General features: G+C 36.4%; 1 protein-coding gene across 2 annotated transcripts; it reads right to left on the bottom strand.

Annotated features, from left to right (window-relative positions):
• Window positions 1-904: 904 nt before the first annotated feature.
• On the bottom strand, window positions 905-10,070 carry LOC113315802. Of its 2 annotated transcripts, XR_003342962.1 has the most exons (15): window positions 9,548-10,070; window positions 8,145-8,283; window positions 7,424-7,637; window positions 7,232-7,332; window positions 6,463-6,584; window positions 6,247-6,338; window positions 5,842-5,947; window positions 5,299-5,453; window positions 5,034-5,164; window positions 4,512-4,639; window positions 3,847-3,944; window positions 3,371-3,636; window positions 2,361-2,778; window positions 1,761-2,030; window positions 905-1,330 (listed from the first exon to the last, which is right to left on the bottom strand). XR_003342962.1 is itself a non-coding variant. In XM_026564055.1 (14 exons), the coding sequence occupies exons 1-14, from the start codon at window positions 9,833-9,835 to the stop codon at window positions 1,955-1,957; spliced, it is 2,334 nt and encodes a 777-aa protein (XP_026419840.1). In that variant the 5' UTR covers window positions 9,836-10,070; the 3' UTR covers window positions 1,481-1,954. The 2 variants fall into 2 exon arrangements, 1 of the variants encoding a protein (XP_026419840.1); XM_026564055.1 differs by lacking the exon at window positions 905-1,330 and having other exon boundaries at window positions 1,481-2,030.
• Between the last annotated feature and the right edge of the window lie 964 nt (window positions 10,071-11,034).

Below are 11,034 nucleotides of genomic sequence, written 5' to 3'. Positions count from 1 at the left end.
CATATCACAAGGACAATCTGAATTTTCTCACTTGTGATATTCCACCTAAAAGCATGAAATATTAAAATCATCATTAGAAAGGCCATGTAAAAAAGTAGAAACAAAATTTAATTATGAAAAAAAGAGAAAATTGCAGAAGAAGTTTGATTTGTAACGGGAGAGTTTAGTGTTTTGGGCTTATATTTGTTTATGTCATGCTTCACTGGAACAGAGGTACAAAAGCTCCGACATTATAATTTAAAGAAATGGTCAAGAATCTCTATAATTATTTTCAATTATCATTTTTGAAACTTGGATTTTTCAGAATTTATATTATTCAACGTATGACATCCCACTAATTAACTAATATTGACAATTACTCTTGTGCTGTCATATATTTCTAGAAGCAAAAGGCCACGGGAGAGGAAGAGGATACTATAAAAAGATCCTTTTCTTGATCGCCAAAATGAGTTTGTTGCAGGTCACACGTGTATCTAGGATTGCTATGCGTCACAGCCTTCGTCATTTCCCTATTGGAGAGATTCAATTTTGAGATCAAAATGACCGTCCTTTTGGTATGATTCCATTCCATCCAGGAGAGACTTTGAGATTAAAAAGGGGTGGTAGTTCGTACTTGAAGACAGATGCTGGAAGCAAAAACTTCATTTAGTGGTTGTCAGTTCACCTCTAAAAGGTGGGAGGAGCTTCAAAAAGCAAACGGACTTTGAAAATGAAACTCGTTAATACCCTAATTGGGTATTTATTTGTGAAGTTCGTAAAGACAATTTTATCGGACACGAGACGAATAGAGTTTTTGGTCGACGCGCAGTTTAGTGTCGTACTCCTGTGGTGTGAGTTGTGACAACAAACTAACGAACACTTGAGTTGCAATCAAAGTTGGTTGGCGTGTATTTATCCAGTTTTCACATGATTTCTTCCTTCTACTCTTTCGTTCTTCAAAGCGGAGGACTAGTTTGATTTATGTCAGTTTCCGTTAACCATCTCGGACTGTAACCCAGAACCAAACAAAAAACACCCTTTATCTTAACTTCTAAGAAAACATCTACACATATATGGTCCTACAAAAATCGGAGATCTAATCACCGAGTCACTTCTTCCAAGGTTTCTGTTAATCCACCGACTCAAGTGCGACGCTGTGTGAACCCAGTGAATCTTCATTTAACCTATTTAACTCGGTTCAACTCAGCCGAATTTTTGTCCAACAACATTTTGTGTACATGTCAGTAGCAGTTTTCATTACACCCTTCTGAGATGGGGGAATTTGTGCGTCAGTAGTGTAGATCTTCCTCGCTGAGAATGCCCGTTCTGAATGTTATGATCCAATCATCACCTGGGTATATGAAATCAACCGACAAACCTTGTTTCAGGATTAGCCGTATTGCCAGCCTACACACCAGTCTGCATATTTGTCTTTACCCAAAAATAACAACAAACGAAAACAAAGGGAACCTTACAGAAACATGTAAAGAAACATAATAGCTAACATCCATAACCTGTACCCTGTGTTTCTTTTCATTAATGACGATTTAGTTGTATCACAATTTAGTTGTTTGATCCACGTATTCTTGAGTTTATGTCAAGTTGATTACAGTAACTGAGGACTCGATCGCTCGGTAAATAGCGATTGCGAATATATCTCTAACATTAAATTATCACATTGAAATAAAAATAACCTTTCGGTGAAAAATCATCACCATGCAGACAAGAGTTTCGGCATATAATGGAGGTAGGAAATTAGATAAAAAAGAAAATTCACCTACCTCTATTCTTTCTTTTCCACAAATCTTCGGGGTTAAAGACCTAACCAGGATCAGAACCCTTGCTCAAAATGAATCGAGTATCTACAGGCTGATGGTTAAGGGACTGCTGCAAACTTGTAAAATATGCCATGGATGCAACAATTTGACCACTGAAGAGAGCATGAATCGATGAGTCGAAATCAAATGATTCATATCTACACCAAAGCAGATAAATCTTGTTGAGATTGTGCTTGTCGGGCTTCTAGTACTTTCTGCAGAGCATAATGACATCTGAAAATACCAAACAAACTATCAGTGGTCGTCAATTGACGCCAGACGAGTAATATTACATGAATATCATTATCTGACAGATTAATGTGAAAACTTATGCCAACTACAGCTGTGGTTAGAAGAGTGTGAGTTGAGACCACACTGCACAATCCAACATCTAAATGGGCTAACAAAAGAAAACTCATTTACTGTTCTCGTTTTTCTAATGGCTGTAACCAGTAAACTTGGGAAGCCCACAGCAGCTGTCCCATCATAAATTCCAATGACACTCTTTCATAAAATGCTTAGAAACATTTAACAAGAAGATAATTCAGCTCATTGTCTGCTTACCTCCAGGGCAGATGATCGAGGAACATAAATGGCGAAACAATAATATCTTTAAAACTTTCCTTCTTTGCAAGGTAGGCTCTATAACCATGATCTCTTTCAAGAATTTTCCACCCACCCCATATCGGCAAAAAGCTGTTCTTTTTTGGCAACATTAGTATGACAACACCTGGGAGGTACATCTCTGGGGGATCTCCTGCTGAGGTTTCATTAGACGATGGGACAGCATTCATAAATTTAGACACAGAATCTTCACACGTAATTACATCTTCCTTCACTTCAACGCATGGACTGGTGCAACTACTAAGTGTATCATAGCAGCCAACTTGCTCAGAGTTTTCTTTCAAAATTGCAGTATCTTGGCTTTCGGTAAAATCTGTAACGTTGAAAGCAGGGAACTCCTGATCCTGTTCGGCACCCCCTGCATTATATACAGGACACAACCCTTATCATTTTTAAAAGCTTCCGGTCGAACCGGCTCCTGGAAACATCTATGCATCCAACACTTACAACCATGGTTTAAGATCTGAAAATTGTAACCATCTTTTCAGAGTTTTGACTTTTGAGATGCAGTTGGATACTGTACAAAAGGTATCAAATACATTTATGGAAAACATAATCATTCCAAACCTATTGGTTTAACAATAATGATTAACAAACACAGATTTTAGGACAAATCCAAAACCGACACACACATTAAAGTGGCCCCTGCTGGCCTCGGGGGCGAATGTGAGTCGGTTTATTATTTGTCCAAAAATCTTGGTTTGTTCAGAACTGTTGTTGGTTTAACTTCTTTTTAGCTATACCCTTTTTGATAAGTGTCAAAAAAAAGAAAGAAGTATATGAAACCAACAATTAAAACCTATTGGAATGTTTCATACTTTCTATGCATTCATTTAGAAAGAAACTTTGAACCTTATTTCAGCTGGAAGCTAATATCTGGCCATTCTCAACATGCCAAAAAAGTAAAAACAAAGAAAAGAAAGAAACAAAAGAGTTGCAAAGAATTTTACCTTCTATAACATAGTTGTAGTGTCTTCTTCTGTGAATATGGTGGTTACTGTCTTGAGGTGTCATGGTCTCACTTTCCAAGGAGGAAGCAGGAACTGCTTCCTCGTTGGACTTAAAACTGCTAAGCTGCATTACTCGCCGAGCAAGTCTGAAAATCATGGCTGAATCAGCAGCAGAATCCTCTGACAATGCTGTGATTGATGCGGCACGAAGCCTAAGAATTGAATTTACTGAAAGCCGTGCGGAAAATTCATCATTGTATACGATGCTGCAAAACCTCAAGCAATTAGTATTCTGAATAAGCAGAACAGGAAAAAGAAACTAATAACTGCTTAGAATTGGCAATTTGGAACAGACATTCACAGGGAATAAATCAATAGAGTGATTTAGGGACACCGTCTGTCTGTCAAAATCGAGGAAAGAGGCAAATAAATCCAAGGAGAACCTTCCACGGTAAATGAGAAGCATTTATAATCACCTTGTAATGAAGTCTGAACATGAATCTGCAACGATTGAATCCACACATGGTAGGGGTCCAAATGAATACACATGCAAATTCGGGAACCGGCCATATAACTGTAGAAGAGTTAAGATACAATGATCAGTTATTTCATCACACAAAACCATTCAAACATGAAGACTCAAAAATATAGGGATAAAGTATGGAGGAATAAGCTGGATATGAAAATAATAAACACTTTACAGCAAGAACCTTTTTTTTTTTCATTTCTCTGGAGAGGCATATATGATTAGAACCTGTGGATGCATAAAGTAAAAATCTGCTTGACCTAGAATGAGAACGCCTAAAACTACCTAGAATAAGAACGCCTAAAACTAGAGATTGTCGCTGGGTTTGACAGAAATGCTAACCATGTGAACTCATCTCAACAAAACCATGTAATGGATCATACACAGCAGTTTTAATGTCACAATTTAACACTATTAATTTGTCAACAGGGGAAAGCAGGGACAAATGTTTATTCAACAACCAGAATCAGGTGTAATTCATCCATACAAGTATCTAGTCCATTGAACAATTGAGAACCAACCAACATGGATTATCATTCGACATTTCAAACTACAAAGTGAACGAAGTGATAAAGTACTTGGACACTTGATAGTAACAAACAGTTACTGCATTACCCTTATTCCAAGTAAGGCACTAATAGAACCTCCAAGAGAATGCCCCACGATCCGAATATTGTATCCATGACATTCACAATCGGGTCCCATTAACGAGGAAAGAAATCCAGTGGCATCATGTTCACTATCTACAATGGAGAAAAGAAGGTAAAATTAGAACATCCCAGAAATACGACTTATTAACAAGATATGCTGCAGTGTGATCAGAGGACAGAGACTATAACTAACAGATACGCAATACTAATCATAGTACTTCTATGTCTAATTTGTAAAGCATACACTACTTGAGAGCATATTGTGCACTACACATGGTTTTAATATCCAAAGGAAATATAGTAAGAACAATAAATGAAGCAGCTTACAATGAGATGCAAGAAAGTTGAGAAGTATGCAACAGCAATAAGCAGGTATGAAAGGGTAGCATTGATGGGAGGCAAGAGATCAAGAATCCACTAGGAATCTACAACCACTTTACTCAACATTTTACAAAGCATAAACATATCTTCTTTTGATATTGCTAACCTTTACTCTCAGGTACGCCATCAATTTGCATGAATAGCTCCCGTGCAGTTTCAACTATTCCTGAATGCCCATGATGCGGAAAACTTGAGAGAACCCCTTGCTTCACATCTGGGTTGATAATGCTATTGCTACTGAAAAAAGAAAATAGTAAGGTATGACATATTTAGTTCAGTAATGGGCTAATTAAGATGCGACATTAAATATTATTCTAGTGAAACTAATGGATATTGAAACTAGTTTATCAAATATATATATTGAGAAACACCTTATCAAACCATCCAAATCTTTCTCTGAAAGGGTGCATTCCCTGCACAAACCATCAGTTATAAGGTCTTCAGGAGTCTCCGTTCCACGTACAGCAATAACCACAGATCTCAGGTGATGTAAAACCACGACGAAGTATGCAGCTTCACACTTTGCCTGATGGTAAAAGATACAAACTGATTTATATATATATATATAAAACAGAGTAATAAATAAAACAAAGAGAAAGAGACTTCTTTCTTATGTCACTATTGACACTGGTCATATAGGGAAGTGAAGGGGGGACATAAGGGGCGTAGGGTTATGTTGCAGAAGTAAAATTTTTGAAATGGAAATGGGTAAATAATTATCAGAAGCAACTCAGCAAGTAATGGAGTACTGAATACTTGCAATTAAAGATACATGTTCTAGTAATACGTGCTACTTCCCTAGGTAAATGCTTCTGCAAATAATCTCTGATAATTTATGTTTAAAAAGTAACAATTGCACAACAAACTAGCAACTTTTAAGAACAGAGAAATACACTGATATTACAAATTTTAACCTGACAAACTCGCCCTTGCCGAAGTGATTCTGGGGAAAGGTTAACGTAATTTAAAAAGGCAGCTGCGTGTCCCCGCCACCAGTTATCACCTCCAAGAACAGGTCGCCTGGAAAAGAGTGAAATGTAGGTATTAGGACTAATAAGTCCTTAAGTAAAGGAATCCAGAGACTCAATGAACAAAAAGTGAATTCCCATATTCCTAATAACCATCCTCACTGCACTATATACAGAATATGGATGAAAAAGTAATATCCAAATTTCCCAACAGAACAAAATGTTTCTCCACCATAAGCAATATCTCAAGGATTTCATTTTCAACCGTAGGTTTTAGTTTCACGAAAGGTTAGATGTTTTAGACATTCATACAACCATCAAGTTTGATACCGAATAAAATAAAAGGATGACCTGTTTCGAGTCCAGGGGGTCACAACCCCTTGCCTATAGAGCCATGCACAAGGGAACAATATGGGGTTCCTTCCAAAATCAAGCAATGGACCCTGCACATAAGCTTTTTATTAAGAGACCATTTATATTGACTTGTTTCTATAAGGCAAGGACAATGCTGCTGATGACACTATAATGTTAGCATAAAGAAGAATGCACCAAAATTCAAGAGAGGACCGTGTAGGCAGCTTCGGCAAATTGATGAAGGGAAGCCGCCTCTCGAATCGTTTCTTCAGGTGCCTCCAGTAAATCATCTTCGTTACTTGTTAATGGCCTTGGTCTCTGTAATAAAGCAAGTCCTGAAAACAGAATCCTTCCGATATGAAAATTTGTTTTAGCCTTTCCTTGACAGAGGATATGATTGTACACAGTGATGATTGTTAAATTGCAAGAACAGTCATTACATATCAGAAATTGAAAAATAAAATAAAAAGTTAAGAAACATGAAAAAGGAAAAAGAAACAAATGCAATTATTAACACAGCTAGCCACTGGAAATGGAATCGGGTTTGTGGATGATTATAAAAGCCACATCCATTAGTTACAAGTTTATAAATACCAATTGAATCGCATTCATCATAGGGACCGGCAATTTGCCTAACAGAATGAGCAAGTAATCAAAAATCCTAGAGAAACGGGGCTTCAAAAATCAAATACCGTATGTAACACAATGCTTCAAGTAAATAAGTGCATGTGTACATTATCTAGGTTATGAAACAATATTTTGTAAAGTTTTAACAAAACAAAATCTCAAATAGAATGTAAAGATGCCATCACAAAACTCTAGTTATTTGTCTTTATATGCATCACGAAAAAAGAAAACAAAATAGTTTTTACAGATGGAATTGGTTATGGAAGTTCTATCCATATCAAGTAAAGGAGGATGGCTCATGGCTGACTTCCAGCAGTGAGATGAAAAATGCATCACAGTAATTTATACAACTGACCTGCCAAAAGTTCCAAATGCCCAGTTCCAGATGCACGATATGCAACAAGGTCGCCCAAAAGCCGTGCTACAGAGTATACCTCATCTTCCTCCAAGACACTCCTAGAAGAATTAGTAAAAGAAAGCAAACATTATACCAGACTGAAAACTAACAGTAAAAGAAAGACCCAAGAACATATGGAGGAAACCTTACAAGTATTTTACTCGCCCGAGACAGCACAAAACTTCACGAATTCCATGATCAAAAACCTCGTGGTAATGAGCTTTCCATGCATTATCATGAGTTGCATAGAAAGACCTCCATCTCAATACATCAGATCCTGCTATACATTGTATAATGACCACAAACCACACAAGAACGAGAAAAGCGACCAGTAACTTCCGCTCCAATGCATTATGATTTGGATCTGTCCTGATCAAAGGAAAAGAAACCTGACTTTTCTGAAATAGCTACAATAATGTTATTCTGTATTGAACAAATGATGAGAAACACATTATATTTAATATCCATATATAATATCAACCTATACACGAAGAGTATGTTCCAGGCTAGACTGTAGAATCCATCCTAAATTAGATATAAAGAAAATTTTGAGGATATAAACATGCTGATAATATGATCTTGCTGGCATTATCTCTACTGAATCACTCAGCATCACTGATGACTGATCCATTTATTCATGTCCCGATTATTTTAAAAACCATGGTCCAAGGGGAGTTAACCTTTACCATTGTACTTTGCTAGTGGCCATCTTTCAATATAAGCAAATGACTGAGCATACGAGACAAAATTTACCAAATAAGCTCAAAAGTTCAATTCTATGATGGAAAACACAACACTGCCACAGAATTCTCACATCCCCCTAATGAAAATGAACATATACTGATATACATACGAAAGAACTCCATTTTACCTAGAAAACACCAACTTGATTTTCCAGATTGAGAAAAATATTGTAGTATGATGATCATTAAATAACTTGCCCCAAAAAACTGTAATACGGTAATTACCATTCCAAACCGAGTCCACCACAGCCACCTTTTATACCTCATCTGACAACATAAACATGATAAAATCTTACAATCTATAATAGAGAAAGCTGGTTTAGAATATACTTTTCAGTGAATGGCCCAAAGAATAAAGCACAGTTGTTATTAGATTCACAGTACATATATGACCAGGAAAAATAATTAGTTCAGCTGGAAGCAGATATCAACATTGAGCTTCTCAAAATCCCACGAACATTTTTATCAAAAGAATTCTTGAAACTGCTACTTAGGTTGTACTAATATTAGACACTAACAGCGACTAAAACATCTCAAGTTAGTATGTCGAGAGGTGCATGGAATGCCGATGGAAGAGTTTGCTGCCCCTTTTGCTCAATTCTGAACCTTACTGCAGACCTTGTCCTTTCGAATTGAGGCCAAACAGGGTTCCTCTAGATAAAGAAAGTTGGCAGGAAAATCTAACTCAACGACATTCAGTCAAAATTTAAAAGAAACAGAAGCAGAACCAGAAGAAGGATAAATAAAGCATAAAAGAAATCTAGGGAAGTGATTTTATGAATCATCACAATGATATGAAAAATCCAAAACGAGGCCGAGGGTAAAATGGGATCAGCAAGTTTTTTAAACATGCTATCCTGGGTTTTTTGATGTTACAGCGAGGCCTGAGTCAAAACATATAAGGATGCAAATCCAGGCTAACACTATTTTTTCTAACTTCTAAGAAACTCTTTTGTAAATAAGGAGTATCCGTTCATGTGATCAGGGTTCTAAATCTCATTTGAATAGACATCAGTAGAACAACCAAGCAAGACATTCCATAAAAACAAATATAACAAGTGATCCCCTTCCATCCATTCGAAAATAAAAGGCAATCACCACAAAGACAACACTAGGAGAAACCAAAGAGTACACTAAAAAAGAGTGAATCAGCTAGGTTCTTTGTACCATTACGAACGGAACAACATTCTTGGAGATATTCCATCTCAACATAGGCCATAATGTTTCAACACTTCTCTTATGACTTGTCCTAGGATCGTTATCCACATGACAGTGTTTTAGCTGGGTAACATCTACACTCCAACTCAAATTTTCTAAGTTGTCGCGATAAAGAACTACCAAGAAAAATTTAGAATTTATAAAGTTACACCATAAATCACTGTTCCTTAATTCAAGTTCAAACTAGACCTACAGGTATCTATACGAATTAATACTTGTCGAATGCATGCTTAATTACACTGAAATTTAAATTAAAACCTAATTACATTTAAAGAAAAAAATCAAACAACAATGAGGGAATTCACGAAATTACCCGTCGTTCATGGCGGATAACAGCATCAACAGCAGAAGAAGAAGAATCAACCTGAGGTGAACTAAGTATACTTGTGGCGGTGGCTTGTTGAGCAATCGCTATACCAAACATAGCAATGATTCTAACAGCAGCAGCCATAGCAACAACTATCAATGGAAGAATTTTTCCACCATTACATCTCCCAAACGATGAATAAATCACTAAAATCACACCTAAAACTATCACAATCAAATTCGATATCCCTATTACGTATGTAGACGATCGTATACTACTTCGTTTTTCCAACATTATTCCCGAATTCGAGAATCAACAAGATTTCTTCTTAGGAAAGGATAATTGGTTTCTGATTTGATTTAAAAAACAAGTAGAAGTGATGATTCATTGATTTTTTTCGTTTCTTCAGACATTTCTAAGGAATTTTTTTCGCCATTGTTGTTCCTCTTGAGAAGAAATGTCGAGAAACTCTATTGAATCAAGGAAAGGGATGATTATTCTCTCTCCATGAAAACCGTCGTCTTTTGTTGGTCTTTGATCACTTCAACATTTCAAGGGCTTGATCTATGTGGAAATTTTATAAATATCCCTTCTTTTTATGGATTTCACAAATACCCTTATCCATCAATAATTATACTCTTCATCCCCTAAAGTGTAATCCATTTAATTTTGGATCATATAAATACCCTTTCAATATTAATAAAAATTTAGATGAAAGTCATTTCATTTATTATCTCACATGCTGGAAGTGGTGGTGGTGGTGATGCCGGCAATGGAGGTGGTGGTGCCACCAGATTTTGGTGTCAACTTGGGTTGTTGACACGTAATCTTGACCTAACTAATTTCCGAGTTTTTAATTTTTGTAAAAACTTGGGTTGTTGACACCAGATATGATATCAACTTCGGTTGTTGACACCGTGTCAATTTTGGTTGTTGATACAAAAAACTGGATCAACTTCGGTTGTTGATACAAAAATCTGGACCTAATTCATTTCTAAATTTTCAAAATTTTTATCAACTTGGCAAAAGAGGTGGTGGATTTGGAGGAGATGATGGTCGCAATTGCGGTGGCGGTGGTGATGATGAGTTGTGGTGGAGTTGTTATGGTGGAATGTTGGTGATGGTTGTGGAGTGGTGGTAGTGGTGAATTGCCGTCGGTGGAGTTGGAGGCGGTGGTGGAGTGATTGAGAAAGAAAATTATTACTTTTTGAAATTAAAAAAAAAGTTATGTTAATAAATTACTAAAATAGTTTATTTTTAAGAGGATAAGCTTTATATATAAGAGGAGGGGTATATTTATAATGTGATAGGGGTATTTTTGAAGGGTTCCAAAACTAAGGGTATTTAATTAATATAACCTTGATCTATTGGGCCTTTCCAAATGACTTCGATTTCGTGCACAAATAGTTCCAAACCGTTTTTAAAACAACAATCTTCTTTGGAGTTTGGACAAACTCAGGTTTAGTACTTATTGAACCAATTTAGATGGTAGA

This window comes from Papaver somniferum, chromosome 1 (assembly GCF_003573695.1).
Source record: "Papaver somniferum cultivar HN1 chromosome 1, ASM357369v1, whole genome shotgun sequence".
Lineage (NCBI taxonomy): Eukaryota > Viridiplantae > Streptophyta > Magnoliopsida > Ranunculales > Papaveraceae > Papaver > Papaver somniferum.
This window is presented reverse-complemented; position numbering and strand designations above follow the sequence as displayed.